The sequence below is a fragment of the Dreissena polymorpha genome, chromosome 7, assembly GCF_020536995.1.
Source record: "Dreissena polymorpha isolate Duluth1 chromosome 7, UMN_Dpol_1.0, whole genome shotgun sequence".
Lineage (NCBI taxonomy): Eukaryota > Metazoa > Mollusca > Bivalvia > Myida > Dreissenidae > Dreissena > Dreissena polymorpha.
In genome coordinates this window covers 44,603,914-44,629,152 of record NC_068361.1, presented here as the reverse complement: position 1 = coordinate 44,629,152, position 25,239 = coordinate 44,603,914, and the positions used below count along the sequence as shown (strand labels likewise).

Below are 25,239 nucleotides of genomic sequence, written 5' to 3'. Positions count from 1 at the left end.
AGGTAGACAGACCGCGGTGTCATTAGTGAAATACTGTTGAAAACGGCGCAGAATCCAACTAAACAAAACACAAAATAACATTCTATTTATAAGTTTAGATCTTTGTTTTCATACCTTTTCAGATAAAAAATGAGATATAGATGCAGGCAAAGGGCGTATTCAATGAATGATTAATACAGATTTCATAAACATGTAACAACGCATAGAAAATTGGAACCAAGTAGGTTGCGCCTAGTGGCTAGTTTGTATCTTGTTTGTTAAATCAATAGCATGAAAAGCCTTAGTAAAGATTATTTGAAAAACGTTTCCTAGTGAGAACCAGCACGTTTTGCCTTTATGAAGATGGTGGGGACGCTTCTCGGGTGGGAATCAAACCCGGGACCTTCCGATTGTACGATGCTTTAGTGAAGATTGAACTCGGGTCCTCTAGGCCACACACTAGACACAATATCACCTAGCAACCCAATAACTTTTAAAAAGAGCGGTCATTCAATAATATAAGTTTGTTAATATCAGGCACTCATGCATGAGTACTGATTTAATTATTTTAATATTGTAACGTGGGACTGACTGTACTCCGTTGCGGCAATACGCTGACATTGAGAGACCAAACTTTGGCTACTCATAAATAACTTTTATTTTCAATGCAATTTTAAATCATGGTATATAAAATCATCAACAAATATATCCGACAATAAAAGCAACAACAACAACAACTATCTGTCTCTAACAGGAAAACATACACTACACATATAATGAAACCCTAATTTAAAGCACATTACCTATTGCTAATACAAAAAAGATATAATACATACAATATGATATAACAAAATACATTACTACAAAGCGCGGGGGAGGTCAACGCCTTGGAAAAGTCAATACAAAAAATTGGGGTGGGGCTGGGCGGGGTTAAGCCGTTTTACAGCGCACAAAACCTCACATGCAGAACAGCAATAATCACTGTCAAAGCAGACACAGACACATATACGCTTGATACCGTTATTATGCATATCCTTATAAATAACATATACACTTTTATTAACCCTTTGCATGCTGGGAAATTTGTCGTCTGCTTAAATGTCGTCTGCTGAATTTCTAAAATTAGCATTTTCTTCGATTTTTTTTTAAAGAATACTATCAGAATAGCAAACAGTTTGGATCCTGATGAGACGCCAAGTTCTGTGGCGTCTCATCTGGATCCAAATTGTTTGCAAAGGCCTTCACAATTCGGTTCCAGCACTGAAAGGGTTAAAGGACTATGCTAATCTTATGTATTCCTCTGCTTAAATAAATGTCAGTCCACAGTATCAGGTTCATTAAGACCCATCAGTATTTCCCAGTAGCCTGACCGCACAGGGACGCCTGTAATTGCTGGTCCCCGGCTGAATGTCGACCGGAAGTGCGGCGCTCTATAGCCTGCTGGTTCCCGCAGCCTCTCCCCACTTCGACAAAGGGAGACCGCTCTCGCTGAGTTTCCCCAACAGAACACTGGGTACCCAGTGCTGGCTGTGAGCTGCAAACAGTGAGTAGGAGGTTAGACAGTGCAGAAACAGCCACGTTATATATCGGAGAAACGTGGATGTTTATCAAGAAGTAACAAGTGCGACGGCTGTCGAGAAATGTAATTTGTGGTTGAAAACCACCATATGTCCGCTCAATTTTCTTGAGCGTGCAACAATTCAATGAAAACCTAATATTACTTTTTCATCCGTAACTTCTTATATATATATATATATATATATATATATATATATATATATATATATATATATATATATATATATATATATATATATATATATATATATATATATATGAGGTGTTTTGTATGCGTTAACAATACTATGTTATTTCATGGGTGGTCTTTGAACACCGTTGCCGGCCAAGACAACGACTGATATTCGGACCTTCACAGAGAGGACCACAAATACAATAACGCAAAATAAATTATAAAACTTTACAAATAATTCCAACCATGTTGTTGGAAAAGTGTCATGATTAGAGCGCCATGTTCTTAAATAATGTAATAATTAATAATACCGTATTTTTGATTTGATGTACATTATAACATAAATATATAAATATTGCTGATGCATAATATTATAATTATATGCATGTGTCAATGCATAATATTATAATTATATGCATGTGTCAATATACATATTTCATTTCACATGGAGTTCGATGCTTTTAATACGAATATCGTGCGTTTAATGTTGTTTTCAATATTTGATACTCATAAATACGGGCATAAATATTTATTTTTTCACAGACAAATTGTCAGCAATAACATGTTGTATTTCACTGAAAGTCTAGATCTTTATGTAGTCTAGATCTTTATGTAGTCTAGATCTTTATGTAGTCTAGATCTTTATGTTTCATTTCAAAACTAAGAAGTGGCTTGAAAGTAGTAACGTACGGAATCGTTTATGGAAAGTGCAGATTTTCTCGAAGACTCGTTTCAGGCCGAGTTTGCTGGCGTAGAACATGGGACCCCCAAGATATCTGGGCCAGCCGAACCCGTACAACCTACAACAAGCTACACAGTATTAGAACAAGGGACCTCTTAGATATCAACAAAAGTCAGCACATTAAACAAATTTAGCCTCGCTCTGGAAAAGTTGGGTGTAACACGTGTTATTATATTTTTCGTTTCAATAAAGTATCTTCTAAACGAAAATGAAGAAAGGGGGGGGGGGGGGGTCCCTCATTAGCCTGTGCAGACTGCATAATTACCACATGATGACGTTAACATACTTACCAGATTTTTTCTATACCATTCACAAAATGACGTTACTACACTGACCACATGGTGATGCCATAGGGATAAGGATGACATACATACACTCATTACATGACGCCGTCATGTTACTCACAAGATAATGTCACTAACATGATGACATCCTAGAAGACATCAAAGTGACTGAACTCACTAGATAACATCACTTAACTCATCAGATCACATCATACAAATTACAACATACTAATCACAAGGTGATATCAGTACACTTACAACACGATTACGTCACTACAAATCCATTTGACGCCTCTGTAATCATACGATGACGCCACATAACTCACTGAATTACGTCACTATACTCTTGTACGCGTCAATCATAATATGATGACGTCAAAAGGTCATCACATTTTGACGTCACTTCAATTGTCAAACGACATTAAATACATGACAATGCTTTCAAACTCACAACATGACGTCACTACACTCACCAGATGACGTCAATCTCCTCAGCGCGTGTGCATATTCCCTCCTCCAGAATCTTGAATCCTTCGTTAATCATGGCGAGCTGCATGCGCTCCTGTATCTCCTGACGTCATAAAACAACCAGAACATGCATGATAACACACCCTGATTCACTTCATTTTATTTATTTCAAGCGTTTGGATAGCATAGCCTGAAATATTTGTCCTTAATGCGAAACATGACTGTTTTAACAGTACTGAAATGATACCAGGCGTTTTCAAGCAGAACACTCCATTTTTCAGCAATGATTAAGCGTTGTTTAAATGTTAATTACGTGTTTATTTGGATTTTTGTTTGATGCTATATGTAACCAAACTAATGACTGAGGCTTGACATTCGTGTGTGATCCAACATTTTGCAAACGAGCACAGGCTTACACCTTCACCGTCGATGATTGTTCCTGGCCGGTCAGTTTAAAGCATTGGACTCGGTACTGTGCCATTCGTTGTATCAAGTTCATTTGGATACTCAGTGTACACCAATAAATAAATTGTCTTGTATTACGAGTTTTGTGTTTGAATAGCCGAAGTGTGGAAAAGACATTTATTTACTAGTCTGGTCATTATAGGCTATTACAGGGCTAATACTGCCGATGCGGACCAAGACACAAGAAAGCCGTGCAATTTTCTATAATTACCATTTTCAATAAGGATTTAAATGGAAGCTTATTTATAACGCTTTATGCTTGTATTCAATTATAATATGGGGCAGTCAAATCACAATATTATATAGTTTATTATGATATTGCTATTTAAAATCGTACAGCGCGTTAGTATTTCAGATTCGCAGGTTGATCTATCACATAATGTAATTTTTTAAATGAAGGCGTAAAAACATCTGCTTTATCCCTTAAACATATCTGACACCTAGTCCTACATGTGAGCCGACGTTCCTGCGTTCGATGCCGAGTGCTCGGCAGTGCGTCTCTATGATCTCGAGTACATCCGGGTCTTCTAGGGGCACCGTGCCGCCTGGCCCCTCGTATTTGTACCAGCCTTTACCTGAACATGGGGACAAAGGGTACATATGAGTGAAGTGAACGGATGTGGGAACAGTCAATATCAAAACTCACACCACTTGGGCAGCATGAAACTTACGATTGTAGCTTATAACAGAGAGTCTTTATAAATATCAATGACATATGTTCATATAATATGCTTCAAAATACTTGTGTTCACTTAAAACACATTTTTTCTTAAATAAATAAGAGATTTGTTGCAGAACATTCTAGAAAGCGTCACACTCAAACCGGTCCTTATAAAGTTCGCTGGACCTGTTTTTCTGCCGAGTCGTCCTTTCTCCACGAGTCTCTCTATCAACGAGCAGTGGCGCTGTCCACGGAAGTAGCGGCTATCCACCGTCAGCGTCACACCCAGCTTCCGGGCAGCCTCGCGGCGGATACTGAAGCTGACATCGATACCTGAAAGGTAGTTACTACAGGCAATATTACACTGAACTACTTAATTAACCGCATGACGTGTAGCACACGTTAAGTATGCGTTCCAACTTGGATGTCACTTAGACAGCCATCCTTGACAACAAAATGCCATGCGTATGCTTCAATGTGTCATGTGTCATGTGACAGCGTATAATCAAACCAACGGTAACCGTTGGCAACTGATAGAAGGGTATTAAGGGGGCCGTCCATAAAGTATGTCACGCTCCAGGTGGGGGGAGGGGGTGTAAGAAAGTGTGACATTTTGTGTGACATGGGGGAGGGGGGGTCAGGCCATGTGTGATGTCACACATTTATTAAAAGAAAAATTTCTAATTATTTATTATTTCTTAAGTAGAATTTAAAAATATTTTTGCAAAAAAATTGTGAAACATTTGAATAAGTTTTATGCCAAAATGAGACGAATTGCGTATCTCCTTAATGTATTCTAGTCATTTAAAAAATGTGAAAGTTCTTTTAAGTGAAATTTGTATACGGTTTAATAGTGAATTGTGTTTAAGATTAAATTTGAAATAGGTATTTATATAAAAATATATGTTTGAAAGTGTGAGTTTGTGACGTAATTTAGGGCGGGGGTCCAAGATTTTGTGACAGTTTATGAAAGGGGGGATAGGAGGGGGGGGGGGGGGTTAAAATGGTCCAAAAAAGCGTGACATACTTTATGGACGGCTCCTTATTGACCTACTGTACAGAACCCACACAACGCCTTACCAGAGAGATCTGACACCCGGAATGTTCCCATGGGCATGCCGAAGTCCATGAGCACTGAGTCAACCTGAGCGGGACTGGCCCCTTCCTCAACACAGAACTGGGCCTACAGACAGAGGATACAAGGGGACACTGTGGCAACCGGGCAGTATACGAAAAAATGAGCCGCGTTCTGAGAAAACTGGGCTTAATGCTTGTGCGTAAAGAGTCGTCCCAGATTAGCCTGTGCAGTCCGCACAGGCTAATCATGGACGACACTTTCCACTTTTATGGTATTTTCAGTTTCAAGGAAGTCCCTCCTTACCGAAAATCAAGTTTAGGCGGAAAGTGTCGTCCCTGATTAGCCTGTTCGGACTGCACAGGCTAATCTTGGATGGCACTTTACGCACATGCATTAAGTCCAGTTTTCTCAGAACATGACTCAAATGATCACTTGCAGCGACAATAAGATCAGTGCTTACATAGCTATAAACTTCTTTTTAAGAACATAACAGGCAAATCGAGAAGTTGCTTAAAGCTGCCGAAATCTAACTTCTGCCAATCACTTCAAATCAGACATTGCTTACATAACCATACGAGGAAGACATTAACGAAATTAGAAGGGAAGACTGTGTTGGCATAAAATAAATACAAAGCGTTCATATTAACAATCTTTCGTTTACAAACTTCATGTCCTTTAAAGCGGCCTTCTCACGTTTGGGTATATTGACAAAATTGAAAAAAGTTGTTTCAGATTCGCAAATTTTCGTTTTAGTTATGATATTTGTGAGGAAACAGTAGTACTGAACATTTACCATGCTCTTAAATATCCATTATATGCATCTTTTGACGATTTAAAAACCCGAAAATTATAAAACGTTGCAACGCGAAACGAATTAATAATTTGGAGAGTTCTGTTGTTGTCGTTATATCTTGTGAAACTAAAAGGATTGCTTATATAAAGTACATGTATAACATACATCAGTCATTGTTTTCGGAAGGATGGTCGAGTGGTCTAAGTAGAAGACTTTTTACTCCAGGAGTCCAGGGGTCAGTGGTTCGAGCCCTTCTGACGGTTACCTTTTTTTTTTTTTAATGTTATTCTTGATTTTTTTACTGGAGCATTTTATATCCAATGTTTACACTTATCAATATACAGCATTTAATGACAAACTTCAAAACATGCCAAAATCTGTGAAAATACGCCTTTAATAACAAAGTCTGAGTAATAAACATTGCTACCATGTTACCTCGGCTGTGTACGGTGCGAGCATTCTGTTGGCGACAAATCCCGTGCATGAGCCCACTAGAACCGGAACCTGCACAAACAAACAAGATCATTCAAGAAATCAATACTTATCAGTTCCATGATGTAACCTGTATAATTGTGGTCAGGGCGTTGATACATATTCAGTGGTCAGGACGTTGTTACATGTTCAGTGGTCAGGACGTTATAACATATTCAGTGGTCACAACGTTGTTCCGTGTCCAGTGGTCAGGACGGTGTTCCGCGTTCAGTGGTCAGGACATTGTAACGTGTTCAGTGGTAAGGGCGTTATTACATATTCAGTGGTCAGGGCGTTGTTATATATTCAGTGGTCAGGACGTTGATTTATGTTCAGTGGTGAGGACGTTGTTACATATTCAGTGGTCAGGACAGTGTTATATATTCATTGGTCAGAGCGTTGTTACATATTCACTGGTCAGGGCGTTGTTACATATTCATTGGTCAGGACGTTGTTACATATTCAGTAGGAGGGTGTTGTTACATATTCAGTGGTCAGGGCGTTGTTACGTATTCAGTGGTCAGGGCGTTGTTACATATTCAGTGGTCAGGGCGTTTTTACATATTCAGTGGTCAGGGCGTTGTTACATATTCAGTGGTCAGCGCGTTGTTACATATTCAGTGGTCTGGGCGTTGTTTCATATTCATTGGTCATGGCGTTGTTACATATTCATTGGTTAGGGCGTTGTTACATATTCATTGGTCAGGTCATTGTTACATATTCATTGGTCAGGGCGTTGTTACATATTCATTGGTCAGGGCGTTGTTACATATTCAGTGGTCAGGGCGTTGTAACATATTCAGTGGTCAGGGCGATGTTACATATTTAGTGGTCAGGGTGTTGTTACATATTCAGCGGTCAGGGCTTTGTTACATATTCATTGGTCAGGGCGTTGTTACATATTCATTGGTCAGGGCATTGTTACATATTCAGTGGTCAGGGTGTTATTACATATTCAGTGATCAGGACGTTGTTACATATTCAGTGGTCAGGGCGTTGTTACATATTCAGTGGTCAGGGCGTTGTTACATATTCAGTGGTCAGGGCGTTGTAACATATTCATTGGTCAAGACGTTATTGCGTGTTTAAAGGCCAGGACTTAATTATATATTCCGTGGTCAGGACGTTGTTATGTGTCAAGTGGTCAGGACGTTGTTCCGCGTTCAGTGGTCAGGACGTTATAACATATTCAGTGGTCAAAATGTTGTTCCGTGTTCAGTGGTCAGGACATTGTAACGTGTTCAGTGGTTAGGGCGTTGTTACATATTCAGTGGTCTGGACAGTGTTATATATTCATTGGTCAGAGCGTTGTTACATATTCATTGGTCAGGGCGTTGTTACATATTCATTGGTCAGGACGTTGTTACATATTCAGTGGGAGGGCGTTGTTACATATTTAGTGGTCAGGGCGTTGTTACATATTCAGTGGTCAGGGCGTTGTTACATATTCAGTGGTCAGGGCGTTGTTACATATTTAGTGGTCAGGGCGTTGTTACATATTCAATGGTCAGGGCGTTGTTACATATTCAGTGGTCAGGGCGTTGTTACATATTCATTGGTCAGGGCGGTTGTTACATATTCATTGGTCAGGGCGTTGTTACATATTCATTGGTCAGGGCGTTGTTACATATTCAGTGGTCAGGGAGTTGTTACATATTCAGTGGTCAGGGCGTTGTTACATATTCAGTGGTCAGGGCATTGTAACATATTCAGTGGTCAGGGCGATGTTACATATTCAGCGGTCAGGGTGTTGTTACATATTCAGCGGTCAGGGCGTTGTTACATATTCATTGGTCAGGGCGTTGTTACATTTTCATTGGACAGGACGTTGTTACATATTCAGTGGTCAGGGCGTTGTTACATATTCAGTGGTCAGGACGTTGTAACATATTCAGTGGTCAGGGCGTTGTCACATATTCAGTGGTCAGGGCGCTGTTACATATTCATTGGTCAAGACGTTATCGCGTGTTCAAAGGTCAGGAGTTAATTATATATTCCGTGGTCAGGACGTTGTTATGTGTCAAGTGGTCAGGACGTTGTTATGTGTTCAGTGGTCAAGACGTTGATATGTGTTCAGTGGTCAGAACGTTGTTATGTGTTCAGTGGTCAGGACGTTGTTATGTGTTCAGCGGTCATGACGTTGTTATATGTTCAGTGGTCAGGACGTTGTTATGTGTTCATTGGTCACGACTTAGTTATATATTCCATGGTCAGGACGTTGTTATATGTTCAGTTGTATGGACATTGTTCACTGGCTGCGTGTACAGTTGTCAAAACGATGTTGCGTGTTATATAGTAGTATTCAGTGGTTAGGATTTTGTTACATGTTCAATGGTTAGGCAGTTGTTATATGTTCAGTGGTCGAGACATTGTTATATATTCAGTGGTCAGGACGTTGTAACGTGTTCAGGGGTCAGAACATTGTTAGGTGTTCAGTGGTCAGCATGTTGTAAGGTGTTTAGTGGTCAGGACGTTGTTAGGTGTTCAGTGGTCAGAACATTGTTACGTGTTCAGAGGTCAGAGCGTTTTTACGTGTTCAGAGGTCAGAACGTTGTTAGGTGTTCAGTGGTCAGAGCGTTGTTGCGTGTTCCGAGGTCAGAACGTTGTTACGTGTTCAGTGGACAGAGCGGTGTTATGTGTTCAGAGGTCAGAACGTTGTTAGGTGTTCAGTGGTCAGAATGTTGTTAGGTGTTCAGTGGTCGGGACGTTGTTAAGTGTTCAGTGGTCAGGTCGTTGTAAGGTGTTCAGTTTTTAGAACGTTGTTACGTGTTCAGAGGTCAGAGCGTTGTTACGTGTTCAGTGGTCAGGACATTGTTACATGTTCAGTGGTCAGGATTTTGTTATGTGTTCAGTGGTCAGGACGTTGTCATATATTCAGTGGTTAGGATGTTGTTATGTGTTCAGTGGTCAGGATGTTCTTATGTGTTCAGTGGTAAGGACGTTGTTATACATTCAGTGGTCAGAACATTGTTACGTGTTCAGTGGTAAGGACGTTGTCATACATTAAGTCGTCAGAACGTTGTTAGGTGTTTATTGGTCAGAACGTTGTTATATGTTCAGTGGTCAGGACGTTGTTATGTGTTCAATTGTCCGGACGTTGTTATATATTCAGTGGTCAGAACATTGTTACGTGTTCAGTGGTCAGGACGTTGTTATACATTAAGTCGTCAGAACATTGTTATGTGTTCATTGTTCAGGACGTTGCTATATGTTCAGTGGTCAGGATGTTGTTATGTGTTCAGTGGTCAAGACGTTGTTATATATTCAGTGGTCAGATCGTTGTTATGTGTTCCTTGTTAAGGACGTTCTAATATGTTCAGTGGTCAGAACGTCGTTATTTGCTCAGTGGTCAGGACGCTGTTATATGTTCAGTGATTAGAACGTTCATTGTTATATGTTCAATGGTCAAGACGTTGTTATGTGTTGAGTGGTCAGAATTTGTTATGTGTTCAGTGGTAAGGACGTTGTTATGTGTTGAGTGGTCAGAACATTGTATTGTGTTCAGTGGTCAGGACGTTGTTGCGTGTTCAGTGGCCAGAACGTTGTTAAACGCTCCGTGTTCAGAACGTTGTTACGTGTTCAGGCATCAGGACGTTGTTATATGTTCAGTGGTCAGGATGTTGTTACGTGTTCAGTGGTCAGGACGTTGTTATGTGTTCAATGGTCAGGACGTTGTTATGTGTTCAATGGTCAGTACGTTGTTATTTGTTGAGTGGTCAGAACTTTGTTATGTGTTCAGTGGTCAGGACGTTGTTATTGCGTGTTCAGTGGTCAGAACGTTGTTAAATGTGCCGTGTTCAGACCGTTGTTATGTGTTCAGTGGTCAGGAATTGGTTACGTGTTCAGTGGCCAGGACGTTGTTATGTGTTCAGTGGTCAGGACGTTGTCATATATTCAGTGTTAAGGATGCTGTTATGTGTTCAGTGGTCAGGATGTTGTTATGTGTTCAGTGGTCAGGACGTTGTTATGTGTTCAGTGGTCAGGATGTTGTTATGTGTTCAGTGGTCAGGACGTTGTAATATATTCAGTGGTAAGGATGTTGTTATGTGTTCAGTGGTCTGGATGTTGTTACTTGTTCAGTGAGAGGTCAGGACGTTGATATATATTCAGTGGTAAGGACGTTGTTACGTGTTCGGTGGTCAGGACAGTGCTATATGTTTTGTGGTCAGGATGTTGTTACGTGTTTAGTGGTCCGGACGTTGTTATATGTTCAGTGGTCAGGAAGTTGTTACGTGTTCAGTGGTCAAGATGTTGTTTTATATTTAGTGCTCAGAACGTTGTTATATATTAATGGTGCAGGACGTTGTTATGTGTTCATTGGTTAGGACGTTGTTATATGTTCAGTGGTCAGGACGTTGTTATATATTCAGTAGTCAGGACGTTTATATATGTCCAGTGGTCAGGACGTTGATATATGTTCAGTGGTCAGGACGTTGTTATTTGTTGAGTGATCAGAACTTTGTTATGTGTTCAGTGGTAAGGACGTTGTTATTGTGTGTTCAGTGGTCAGAACGTTGTTAAATGTTTCGTGTTCAGAACGTTGTTACGTGTTCAGTGGTCAGGACGTTGTTATATGTTCAGTGGTCAGGAAGTTGTTACGTGTTCAGTGGTCAGGACGCTGTTATATGTTCAATGGTCAGGACGTTGTTATTTGTTGAGTGGTCAGAACTTTGTTATGTGTTCAGTGGTCAGGACGTTGTTATTGCGTGTTCAGTGGTCAGAACGTTGTTAAATGTTCCGTGTTCAGAACGTTGTTACGTGTTCAGTGGTCAGGACGTTGTTATATGTTCAGTGGTCAGGAATTTGTTACGTGTTCAGTGGTCAGGACGTTGTTATGTGTTCAATGGTCAGGACGTTGTCATATATTCAGTGGTAAGGATGGATGTTGTTATGTATTCAGTAGTCAAGATGTTGTTGTGTGTTCAGTGGTCAGGACGTTGTTATATGTTCAGTGGTCAGGAATTTGTTACGTGTTCAGTGGTCAGGACGTTGTTATGTGTTCAGTGGTCAGGACGTTGTTATATGTTCAGTGGTCAGGAATTTGTTACGTGTTCAGTGGTCAGGATGTTGTTATGTGTTCAGTGGTCAGGACGTTGTTATATGTTCAGTGGTCAGGAATTTTTTACGTGTTCAGTGGTCAGGACGTTGTTATGTGTTCAGTGGTCAGGACGTTGTCATATATTCAGTGGTAAGGATGTTGTTATGTATTCAGTAGTCAGGATGTTGTTATGTGTTCAGTGGTCAGAACGTTGTTATGTGTTCAGAGGTCAGGATGTTGTTATGTGTTCAGTGGTCAGGACGTTGTCATATATTCAGTGGTAAGGATGTTGTTATGTGTTCAGTGGTCTGGATGTTGTTACTTGTTCAGTGAGTGGTCAGGACGTTGATATATATTCAGTGGTGAGGACGTTGTTACGTGTTCAGTGGTCAGGACAGTGTTATATGTTTTGAGGTCAGGATGTTGTTACGTGTTTAGTGGTCCGGACGTTGTTATATGTTCAGTGGTCAGGAAATTGTTACGTGTTCAGTGGTCAAGATGTTGTTTTATATTTAGTGCTCAGAACGTTGTTATATATTAATGGTGCAGGACGTTGTTATGTGTTCATTGGTCAGGACGTTGTTATATGTTCAGTGGTCAGGACTTTGATATATGCTCAGTGGTCAGGACGTTGTTATATATTCAGTGGCCAGGACGTTGTTACGTGTTCAGTGGTAAGGACGTTGTTATATATTCAGTGGCCAGGACGTTGTTATATGTTTAGTGGTCAGGACGTTGTAATATATTCAGTGGTCAGGAAGTTGTTATATGTTCAGTGGGCAGGACGTTGTTATATATTCAGTGGTCAGGACGTTGATATATGTTCAGTGGTCAGGCCGTTGGTACGTGTTCAGTGGTCAGAACGTTGTTACGTGTTCAGTGGTAAGGACGTTGTTATATATTCAGTGGTGAGGACGTTGTTATGTGTTCAATAGCCATGGCATTGTTATGTGTTTAATGGTTAGGACATTTTTTATTGGTAAATACAGTCAACATACATCATTGCCTACGTTTCTACTAGACATGTACATAACTGTCGTTTTTGCTTATTTACAGAACTCTCCTTCTAGTTTCGCGTGCATGACGACCTTAACCACGAGAACTGCGACGTACTACAACGTCAAGTCTGGGCTCACCTTGCGGATGGTCTTGCCGAACCTCATCACGGTGGCGACGGTCTCGGGGGACGTGCGGCTGCCGTAGATATTCTCCAACAGCTTCATCAGGTAGGACGGCGCGAAGAAGTGCGTGCCCACCACCTTGTCTGGCCGACCCGTCGCCGTGGCAACCTGGTATCGGAACAACATGATAGAAATATATCAAAAGGTTGTGCGGACACGATGGAGGATTAACTTAATTTATCTAAGAATACAAGTAAACGGATATCAATAACATGTAAGGGAAATTTACTTTGGTTGTAAATGCGAAATATCATCGCTTTCTATTGAGCTTAAATATTTATATGTACATATGCCTTAAAATGACAGTTAACAGTGACCGTGGTGAGATATACGTGCAGAAAACGTTATTTGCGTAAAGAAGGAAACATATTCATATATATACCTCTTAGCAAAACACAATCTGAATACATCTACAGGTTCCCCGTATATTCTTACCGAGTCGATGTCGAGAGTGGACGTGTTTGTACACAGTATGGTTTCCGGCTTGCACGTCTTGTCTAGTCTCTCAAACACTTCCCGCTTCAGCTTCAGGTCTTCAAACACGGCTTCGATCACCTGCCAGACACCAGCAAAAAGTAGTTATCATCTTGTAATTTATAGGGTGGACATGTCTGTAACCATAAAAAGCAGGTTACCATGTCCGTTACCGTCTAATGCAGGTTAACATGTCCGTTACCGTCAAAAGCAGGTGTATATGTCCGTTACTATAGAAAGCAGTTCTACATTGCCGTTACCGTCGAAAGCAGTTTAACATGTCCGTTACCGTCAAAAGTAGTTTAACATTTTCGTTACCGCCGAAAGCAGTTTAACATGTCCGTTACCGCCGAAAGCAGTTTAACATGTCCGTTACCGTCGAAAGCAGTTTAAGATGTCCGTTACCGTCGAAAGAAGTTTAACATTTCCTTTACAGTCGAAAGCAGGTTAACATGTCCATTACCGCCGAAAGAACATGTCCGTTACTATAGAAAGCAGTTTAACATTTCCGTTACCGTCGAAATCAGTTTAACATTTCCGTTACGTCAAAAGCAGTTTAATATTTCCGTTACCGTCGAAAGCAGTTAAACATTTCCATTACCATCGAAAGCAGGTTAACATGTCCGTTACTATAGAAAGCAAATTTCTATGTCCGTTACTGTAGAAAACAGGTTGACATTTCAGTCACCATAGAAAGCAGATAAAAATGTCGGTTAGTGTAGAAAGCACGTTAACTTTAAACTTTAAACATATTTTATTTCCAAGTAATGACATTGTGCAAATATATACATTGGTCCATACATACATAATGGAAAAAGGGTTAGACCTGAAGTTCTTCAACATTATCGGGGGTTTTCCCTTGCAATAGTTTTAACATGTTGTAATGGTGACAGACTTACATAAAATATTAATAATGTCATTTACACAGCACGTTAACATGTCCGTTACCGTAGAAAGCACGTCAACATGTCCGTTACCGTAGAAAGCACGTCAACATGTCCGTTACCGTAGAAAGCACGTTAACATGTCCGTTACCGTAGAAAACAGATTAACAGGTCAGTAACTACAAAAGGCATTTTATACCTTAAAGATACCCTAGATAGCAGGTTGAACATGTCCGTAAAAGTAGAAAACATGTTATATATTTCAGAAACCTTTAAAATCAGGTAGTGCATGTCAATTTCAGGGGAAACAAAACAATATGTAATCCAAATTACATGTATAATCAGTAACAGTTTTCAGCTGGCATTTAATACCCAACTGAGGGTTTACAGACAGAGACTGTTTACCATGTCCACGTGCTTGAGGTCCTCCATACTGGTACTCGGCTTCAGCCTCGACAAGCAGACCTCCGCCTCCCCAGCCGTCATCTTGCCCAGCCGCACCGTGCCCATCAGCTGACCCCGTAGTGACGTCACACCCTTCTCCAGGAACTGACCACATATACATAGGATATATTTGAGCATCGCTAAACGAAAACCGGGCTTAAATTTTTTAACAACAAAATTAAAAAAAGGAAAATGGTATCCCTGATTAGCCTGTGGGGACTGCACACGCTAATCTAGGATGGCACTTCATGCACATGCATTAAGTGATGGTTTTCCAAAGCGAGGCTTATTAATATCACGTGACTCACTGTGATTTTAGTATTTAACATAAACAAGTTAATAATAAGTTAAAAAATAATAAACTCTTAATAGGATCGAAGGGAATGGATAACACCGCTAAAACTATATTCGTGTTCAAGAAAAAATGAACCGAATACAATGTACCCAGGAGAGAAAGTTCACATGCTGGTTAAAATGTTTTAGAGTCTCATCTCTATAGCAGCCGTAAATTTTGAGTTTTAATTGCAGTTCTATCGAAAACAAGAGAAACCAAACAAAAGGAATTGCGCACAGTCAGTTGCTGTTACGTGCCATAACTCTAGCAGCCATACTGTTACGATTCCGTTTTATGCAAAACAACAAAAACGAACTCAAATATGCAAGTGCATGTTCACGCACTGGCTTATATATTTGTAAAGTTTCACAACAGAAGCATTTCTTCTGGAGTACCGCGCGGCTAAAGTTTTTTTTAATAAGACTGAGGTCTAGTTATGAATCAAACAAACATATAAACAAACGACAAACGGCGGTGCGGATGTTCACATAATTGTTTTCCGTTTCATAGCCGTACAGCAGCAATACGTTGTTTTTTTCGCGCGACGCAATATAAACAAGTAGTTTTTGCTATTTTTTAAAAATAACTTTCGCAGTTTCGAAAAGATTCGAACCAAAATATGAAGTTGCACAAGTTAACAAGTAGGTAAATAAAATGTTAAGGTTCACAAGTACATCAGTAATACTTCGTGAGTTCGCACGATATTTATTAAAATGTTCTTCGATGTTTTTTGCTAACTCCGAATGCGTCGAAACAAAACACAACTTTAGCAGCAATTCTTTGTAAGTCATGCGCGCCGCAGAAAATGGCGAATCTATGTTATTCATCTGAAAGTGGTGGCATAACACAACTCATGTATTAACACTGTACTAGTAAGGAGAAAGCAGCTAATAGATTATCGATTGCAGCCTGTTTGCAAGACACATGAATCTCCTAATACTAGTATATGAAAGAATTCCCTGAAACATTCCTGGATGCAGACGATTGTTCGGATCAGCACCAACACATATTCGTTGCTGTCCAACAAGAAAGTGTCAGTAGTCTTACTTTTTGGTAAAGTGATTCATTCAATTGATAAGAGAAAGTATGATATTGCTGCATTTCAGAGGAAGATATTTCTCTGGTGAGCCATATCCGTACGCTGCATGTTCTCGTATAGGACATGCCAGGGGTCTCAGTTATGAACTTATGAACCAGGCGCATGTTCTCGTATAGGACATGCCAGGGGTCTCAGTTATGAACCAGGCGCATGTTCTCGTATAGGACATGCCAGGGGTCTCAGTTATGAACCAGGCGCATGTTCTCGTATAGGACATGCCAGGGGTCTCAGTTATGAACCAGGCGCATGTTCTCGTATAGGACATGCCAGGGGTCTCAGTTATGAACCGGGCGCATGTTCTCGTATAGGACATGCCAGGGGTCTCAGTTATGAACCAGGCGCATGTTCTCGTATAGGACATGCCAGGGGTCTCAGTTATGAACTTATGAACCAGGCGCATGTTCTCGTATAGGACATGCCAGGGGTCTCTGTTATGAACCAGGCGCATGTTCTCGTATAGGACATGCCAGGGGTCTCAGTTATGAACCAGACGCATGTTCTCGTATAGGACATGCCAGGGGTCTCAGTTATGAACCAGGCGAATGTTCTCGTATAGGACATGCCAGGGGTCTCAGTTATGAACCAGGCGCATGTTCTCGTATAGGACATGCCAGGGGTCTCAGTTATGAACCAGGCGCATGTTCTCGTATAGGACATGCCAGGGGTCTCAGTTATGAACCAGGCGCATGTTCTCGTATAGGACATGCCAGGGGTCTCAGTTATGAACCAGGCGCGCACAACCGTATTCCATTGATATTGCACCCGGAAGGCAGTCCTAACTAAGCATAAAGCAACCTTCATTAGGGTACATTACATTCAAGGTTTTCTTACTGCCAGTCAATCGCTATTATGTCGTTAAAGAAGTAAGGCGTATAAAGGCTATATATGAGCTAGATTATATATATATGACACCACTAAATACTTTAATATGTGTCAGTCTTCACAGGAAATATTCCCAGTTCATATAATTAAGAACGCTTTTAATGTAATACTCAAATCATGTTAACTTCTTTCAACGTATTATATATCAGTAACAAAATGTGAAGTCAAAAATCACATTTAAAAACAGCATAAGTATAAATAGGTTATCCAAATTACAAATCGCATCAAAATATATGGATTCAATAAACAAATACAGTCAGTAAATTGTATGCTAATATTTGACAGTGTTCAATAATGTACTAAGGTATATTGCATGACGTTAGCTTGCCTCACCTCCTGGTTTTGCTCTAAGAGCACGCATGGCAGACCGGAAGTGATGATGCACAGTGCGATGCCCGCCCCCATGGTTCCTGCGCCAACCACGCCCACTGATCTGACAGGTATGGCTCGAGCAGTCCTGTAGTCCCCACCCCCGGGCAGTCCCCACTGGTGATCAGAGGGAACGATAATTGGAAAGCTAAGAAAGACTATCACACGACCCGGACTTGCAATACATAAGAGTATAATACATACCTTTACAATGACAAGCAATATACATGCCATTCATTATGCGGAGGTGCATTGTGGTTTTGCATACATCATAAAATGTATTTAATTGAAATGTATACTTCAAATTCTATTCAAACGTCTTTAATTCTACCAGCAATATCATTACAGATGCACCGTATGTTATAATCCGCGTTCGCTGTTGTTTTGTAGTGTGCAGTTATAAAGCGTCAATCTGTCATTTAATGCAAATGTCAGCTCAAATTCATATACCGTAGAGTTTAATCACTTCTGGCTGTATAATTTTTATTAAAAATAGTATGACAAAACAAACAGGGGTAGCAAACAAAACAAACAGGGGTAGCAAACAAAACAAACAGGGGTAGCAAACAAAACAAACAGGGGTAGCAAACAAAACAAACAGGGGTAGCAGACAAAACAAACAGGGGTAGCAAACAAAACAAACAGGGGTAGCAAACAGGTAAATGGCGACTCTCAATCCTGCATGACCGGCCTAGAAAGTTTACAAAGTCACAGCTAACCCGTACAGATCAGTTATGTGGACTCACCCTGGCGATCTGGCGCTCCGCGAAGAAAGCGTACCTCAAGGCCTGCGACTGACCGGAAGTGCGAAGCTCAAAGAAGTATTCCCGTTCCTTTTGAATGGCGTCATCATATGGAACACGAGCTGCGTTCACGACGGCCTTTACGCAGAACTAGTATCACAGGAAAAACTAAGACAAACAATGGTGAATTCAAAGATAAGCTTACAATGAACTGTATATTAAAAAACGTATGCACACATTATCATAGCGGACATATATTGAAACAACGATCAGGCGAAAACGAAGGGAAGACTTGGTGTTTTGTTCGCGTTTCGCCACTGTATTGACTTACGAAGATAAAACTCATTATAAGACGAAGGCAGCTACTTGATGAGGTCAACTACTTGATGAGGCCAAGTAGTCGATGAGGTCAACAACCATACGAGGTCAACTACTCAATATAGTCAACTACTATAAAAGGTCAACTACTCGATGAGGTCAACTACTATATGAGGTTAACTACTCAATGAGGTCAACTACTTGATGAGGTCAACTACTCGATGAGGTTAACTACTCGATGAGGTCAACTACTCAATGATTAAAAACTACTCAATGAGGTCAACTACTCGATGAGGTCAACTACTATATGGGGTCAACTACTATATGAGGTCAACTACTATATGAGGTCAACTACTCGATGAGGTTAACTACTCAATGAGGTCAACTACTCGATGAGGTCAACTACTCAATGATTAAAAACTACTCAATGAGGTCAACAACTCGATGAGATCAACTACTCGATAGGGTTAACTACTCGATGAGGTCAACTACTCAATTATTAAAACTACTCAATGAAGTCAACTACTCGATGAGTTCAACTACTATATGGGGTCAACTACTTTATGAGGTCAACTACTATATGTGGTCAACTACTCGATGAGTTCAACTACTATATGTGGTCAACTACTATATGAGGTCAACTACTCGATGAGGTCAACTACTATATGGGGTCAACTACTATATGAGGTCAACTACTCAATGAGGTCAACTACTCAATGAGGTCAACAACTCGATGAGTTCAACTACTATATGTGGTCAACTACTCGATGAGTTCAACTACTATATGTGGTCAACTACTATATGAGGTCAACTAATCGATGAGGTTTACTACTATATGAGGTCAACTACTATATGAGGTCAACTACTCGATGAGGTCAGCTACTATAGGAGGTCAACAACTATATGAGGTCAACTACTCAATGATTAAAAACTACTCAATGAGGTCAATTACTCGATGAGTTCAACTACTATATGAGGTCAACTACTTTATGAGGTCAACTACTCGATGAGGTTTACTACTATACGAGTTCAACTACTATATGTGGTCAGCTACTCGATGAGTTCAACTACTATATGAGGTCAACAACTATATGAGGTCAACTACTATATGAGGTCAACTATTCAACGAGGTCATCTACTTGATGAGATAAACTATTCAACGAGGTCAACTACTCTACGAGGTCAACTACTCTACAAGGTCACCTACTTGATGAAATCAACTACCCATCGAGGTAAACTACTTGATGAGATCAATTACCCAACGAGGTACAATACTCTTTGAATCCAACTACTCGATGATGTCAACTAGTCGATGAGGTCAACTACTCAACAAGGTTAACTACTCAATGATATCAAATTCTCTATGAAGTGAACTTTTTTATGAGGCCAACTATTGGATGAAGTCAACTACTAGACGATGTCAACTTCTTGACTTACCATTGGTGCCTCGAAGCCCTTGTACTTGGACTTAACATGCGCGAGGGCAGCTGAAAAAGCACATTGAACCCAGATTTGCTGACAAACATTGTAAACAGCCGGAAATGTCTCAACTTATGCGCAATACTTAAACTGTACTTTTACATATATTTAAATTGAAAGTGACCATTCCATGAGAAACGGATTTCCTATTGAAATGTAGATTATTTTTTTTATTTTCACAAAATGAGAAATCTGAAAGAAACAAATTAACGAAAAAATCACACCAAAAATGATACCAAATGTCTGTATCAATCTATTGGGTTAAAAGCCATAGAAATAAATGACAAAAGTATTCGTTTTAACCAACACGGCGCTATCATGCTTGGTAAATCTAACCTTTTGATGTATAGAAAATTCGCAGAATACATAATATATTTTCTTATTATGTGGAGCGTATTGTAACCGTTATTATATGTAATTGTTGTGTGCAACATTCAGATTCTTTAGACGTTTCGCTCTTGGGACCCTAAAGGTGACATAGACGTCACGTGCTATCCTCTGCCTCACCGTCCGCCTTTGTGTCGATGTTCAGACCGTCCATGCGCACTGGGCGATTGCGCAGACATGCCAGACTGGTGTCGATGTGGGCCTTCGAGAGCGCGAATTTGATCCCGGCCTCCAGTATGTTTCCACTGACGACCTAGGAGAGATCACCGGACAGGGGTATCATTAAGGCAAACACTATCAATAAATACTCGAATTAACAACACAATGAAAACTTAAATATATTAATAACAGTTGTAATTTCAAAATATGGCCGTAAATATGTATTGCATCATTTAAGTTATAAACTGATTAATGAAACAGAACACACAAACATGTTATTTTCCGAGATTTCAGGCGGCAAACTCAATTTTACAGAAGTCAAAGAATTTAGCGGCACGCTAAATGATAAAATAATAGTAAATTTTCCGTTGACTACTTAGAATTAATTACTGTATACGCGCGGTATTGGAATATAACCATACCTCGTCTAGAACGCCCATCTTGAGAGCACGCTCCGCCCTAACAGGATTTCCGGTAACGATCATCTCCAGCGCCTGCTTGAAGCCCGCTGCACGGGGAAGGCGCACAGTTCCTCCGCCCCCGGGGATCAGACCAATATTCACCTCCGGCTGGCCCACCCTGAATAAAATTGGGATATACTTTGAAAACTACGCATAACCTGTGTTTTGGTAAAGAACATGATACTATTCATCGATAATGTCTTCTGGGTATGAAGGAACATACCTTGCATTCTTCGCCGCGATCCTGTAATGGCAGAAGAGCGCAACCTCCAGGCCGCCGCCCAGCGCCACGCCCTCTATCGCAGCTACCACCGGCTTCCGCATCCGGTCCATGAAGTCACCGATCTCCGTAATCCATGGTCCTGTACAATAGTTTTTTTAATCGGATATTATTGTTCAAATTGTCATAACCATCACTATACAAAAGAACACATCCACCACAATAAGCATGCACAGAAGAGCAGCAACTTAAGCGCCACAAACACAACCAGGGACATGATCAACAGCAACATAATTATGTACGGCCTTCGTCATTTCTACCATAACTACATGAACATATGTTAATATGATCTGTTGTTGATGCCAACCTTTACTTCCTTCGTCGAACTCCTTGATATCAGCTCCAGCACAGAAGTTGCCTCCCTTTCCGCAGACCACCACTGCCTTCACCGAGCCGTCACCCGCCGCTCTCTCGATTCCGTCATAGAGTCCCGTCCGAACAGCGACACTGCAGTATTAAATACATAAGATACATAAGCTATAACACCGATGCAATAACATGTGCACATGCTACAACACAACTGCAATAACCTATACACGTCAATTTTATATCAACATGCTACTGCGATAATATGTACATGGTACAGCTCTACTACAATAAAAGTCACATGATAAAACGTTACTACAATAATAAATTTTATATTGCTACTGCAATAATATATACAAGTTACTGCTTTACTACAGCTATGCATTTTACATTTCTACTGCAATAGTATACACGTATTGAATTGCTACTGCAAATATATACACATGTTACAGCGTCACAACAATAATACATTTTACATTGCTACTGCAATAGTATACACGTATTGAATTGCTACTGCAAATATATACACATGTTCAACGTTACAACAATAATACATTTTACATTGCTACTGCAATAGTATACACATATTGAATTGCTACTGCACTAATATATACATTTTGTAACGCTATTGCAAAAGTACACGCATGGTACGGCGATACTGAAATAATATACACGTGTCACAGCACTACTGCAATAATACACAACCTATAACCATGTGACTGCAATGTAAAACACGTGTTAGAGCGCTCAGGAGAGGACTACAATATTATAAGCATGTAACAGCGAAACTGCAATAAAATGTACACATGTTACAACACTAATGCACAATTATGCATATATTTTAGAGCTTATGCAATACTATAAAAGTGTTAAGTTGCCAGGGAAAAATGAAGCAAAAAACACGTTAAAATGCCACTGCAATCAAATAAACGTTATACAACGTAACTGCCATAATACACATTTTAGAGCGCAACTGCAATAATGTAAACGTGTTACGTCGCCACTGAAACAAAAAAACAAAAACATGTTACAGCACTGATGCAATAATATATAAATTGTAACAGCGCTAGTGCATACCAATTATACCTCCATGCTACAGCACTGATCCAATAATATACACATTGTAACAGCGCTAGTGCATATCAATTATACAGCCATGTTACAGCACTGATGCAATAATATACACATTGTAACAGCGCTAGTGCATACCAATTATACAGCCATGTTACAGCACTGATGCAATAATATACACATTGTAACAGTGCATATGGGGGGCTACAAATTATACATCCATGTTACAGCGTCACGTCAAACCAGATGAACACATGATACGGTGCCACTTCCAAGTCAATGCTTAATTTCTTAAACAACGTCGAAACTTAAATTTACGTAAAAGGTTCCAGACCAAAAATTAATCTGTTTGTGAAGTTAAAATATGTTAGGGTGTTCATCACTCCTATAAATATGAGGTCGATATACATCGGTACTTCGGTAGATTACGTCTTATTATTTGTACTAGTTGTTAATAAGTATTTGTTGTTAGAGAAATAAACAAAATGCAACGTATCCAAAACATGTGCGCCAAATTGGTACTCGGCCGACAGAAATATGACAGCTCAAAACATGCTTTGTATGAACTACACTACCAGTAAAGGCTAGGATAACATTCAAATTACTGACCTTCATGTATAATTGTTCTGTTGGTCACGCGTCAAAATACCTTACAGATCTTTTAAAAGAATAAGTACCAGCACGTAACCTACGATCTACCGTCTTGTATGACGAATGTTCTGATGTGAAACGCACAAAGAGAAAAACTTTCATGGACAGGAGTTTCGGAGTTGTTGGTCCGAAACTGTGGAATGACCTACCATCAAGCATTCGGACTTCTGTCTCAATAGACATTTTCAAACGGAATTTCAAAACATTTCTCTTCAGAGACTTTTACAACCTTTTTTAATTTGAATACCTGTGATTTCAAAACAAATCGAGACTCAGTTGTACGGGCTCATTTGTCCAACAACCATGACTCGGAGGACCAAGAAATTAAAGAATTGTGCGGGCCTCTTTGCTCGAAAAGGATATATATTATACAAGTGACCGGTAACCAAAAATCATTAGGGCTTCTTTGCTCAATGATTGAATGACATCATCCAGTGGTGTTTTAGTCACGCTTAGGCCCTCTAATTGTGTCTTATAGTCACAATGAAATTTTAACCTTCAAGTTCTGTCCTGTAGTCACACTTGGTCAGTCTATTTGTGACTTGTAGTCACAATAGTTCAAATAAGGTTAAACCCAAAAAGAAGTGTCCGTAAGGGTGACAGGTGACCGGTAGCTGTGGGATCCGACAGCCAGAGTGCAGAAATATCCGTTCACGTATCCTTTCAGTACATGAAAAAAGTGTCTTTACGTTGCCAAAACTTTGCTCATAATATCATTATAATTATTGTCTTAACCCTAATTATATCAATTTTTTACATAATATTTGATTTTTCCTGTGTTTTAATATCGTAGCCTGTATTGTTTTATTGCTTAAGTTTCTAACAGCATTTTTATTTATATCACACATTTTTAGATTATTATCCTTTAATTTATGCTGCATAATAGTATCAATCACTCTTATTTTTTATAAATTGTATGTATATTTATATGTTTTGTACAACGCCATTGAATATGATTATATAAATAGGCGTTTCATCACATAAACAAGTTTCAAGTTTTTGTTGTTTTTGCACAATATGAATGTTCTTACTCATTGCAGGTATGTGCATTAGTTAATACACATACCTGCTCATTGTTACTGTTAATTAGACGACCCCCCCCCTCCAAAAAAAAGAAGAAAGAAATGTTTTTATACCAAACTACGGGATAATATTTGTTATTTCATGTATTTCAGTAATCTTGGTTAAATGTCGATGGTTCGTGTTGTGCAGCAATGTGTGTGTTGCTTCAACGGTGGAAGGTCCTACTCCTAGTAATATTTGAACTGCATTTCAACGGTTAACATATGCATGCCCTGTTAATCACGTACCTTAGAGCGTTGACAGGAGCGTTATCCAGCTGGATAATGGCCACAGAATCTCTGATACTGTATTCCGCCATTGTACTCCCCTACATTCGACAGCTAGGGTCAATAAACAGGTTGTCAAACAAGGGTCAACAATTGGAACGCATAGAAATAAACAAACATTAAAATAATAAACGAATGTGAACACATGATCAATGCTTTGTTAATATATAGAAAATATTAAGTGTAAAACACGGTCCCATTGAATATTAAAAATGATGAAGATTTAGACACTTATTTTGATTGAACACAACATTTTCTGTATACATATAACTTTCACTTTCGGTTTTTGTTCACAATTTCGGTAATCGTCCAATATCGGCTATCTCCGGAATCCTCCGTAAAAAGATTTATGCAATAGAGACATCGTGATACCAATCGCACATTCTCGGCCCTTTCCGTCAAACATCGGATAAGTACCTCGAAGGAGATAGTATGAATACACATTTCGGAAGCGGTATTGCGGTCTACCTACGCGGGCCTACGCGAATCAAAATTACATTGTAAAAACAAGCATGGCCGGTTTTGCGAGTTGTTTACATTTTGCAAAGATGAAAATGGGGATTTTCTATGCTCTGAAGCCAGAGCAAGTACAAACTCTACAGGAATTATGGACGCCATCGTTGTTATTGTTTTTGTTGT

At 39.7% G+C, this 25,239-nt stretch overlaps 1 protein-coding gene across 1 annotated transcript; it reads right to left on the bottom strand.

The window, feature by feature from the left end:
* Positions 1 to 1,048: 1,048 nt before the first annotated feature.
* Positions 1,049 to 24,883, bottom strand: LOC127839426 (peroxisomal bifunctional enzyme-like). The gene is made up of 19 exons (XM_052367788.1): positions 24,865 to 24,883; positions 24,562 to 24,654; positions 21,531 to 21,670; positions 21,167 to 21,305; positions 20,905 to 21,061; positions 20,444 to 20,576; positions 19,895 to 19,944; positions 18,143 to 18,289; positions 17,361 to 17,513; positions 14,674 to 14,817; positions 13,346 to 13,465; positions 12,866 to 13,018; positions 6,656 to 6,724; positions 5,430 to 5,532; positions 4,536 to 4,682; positions 4,139 to 4,263; positions 3,229 to 3,326; positions 2,420 to 2,529; positions 1,049 to 1,513 (listed from the first exon to the last, which is right to left on the bottom strand). The coding sequence occupies exons 2-19, from the start codon at positions 24,630 to 24,632 to the stop codon at positions 1,410 to 1,412; spliced, it is 2,163 nt and encodes a 720-aa protein (XP_052223748.1). The 5' UTR covers positions 24,633 to 24,654; positions 24,865 to 24,883; the 3' UTR covers positions 1,049 to 1,409.
* Positions 24,884 to 25,239: the final 356 nt, after the last annotated feature.

What these genes read in the sequence shown, in the direction of transcription:
- LOC127839426 (XM_052367788.1), bottom strand. Translation starts at nt 24,632, where the DNA reads ATGGCGGAATACAGTATCAGAGATTCTGTGGCCATTATCCAGCTGGAT. An exon ending in GTTCGACGAAGGAAGTAAAG is followed by an intron (nt 21,306 to 21,530) that starts GTTGGCATCAAC and finishes ACTATTGTACAG; the next exon opens with GACCATGGATTACGGAGATC. An exon ending in ACCTCAAGCACGTGGACATG is followed by an intron (nt 13,466 to 14,673) that starts GTAAACAGTCTC and finishes GGTGTCTGGCAG; the next exon opens with GTGATCGAAGCCGTGTTTGA.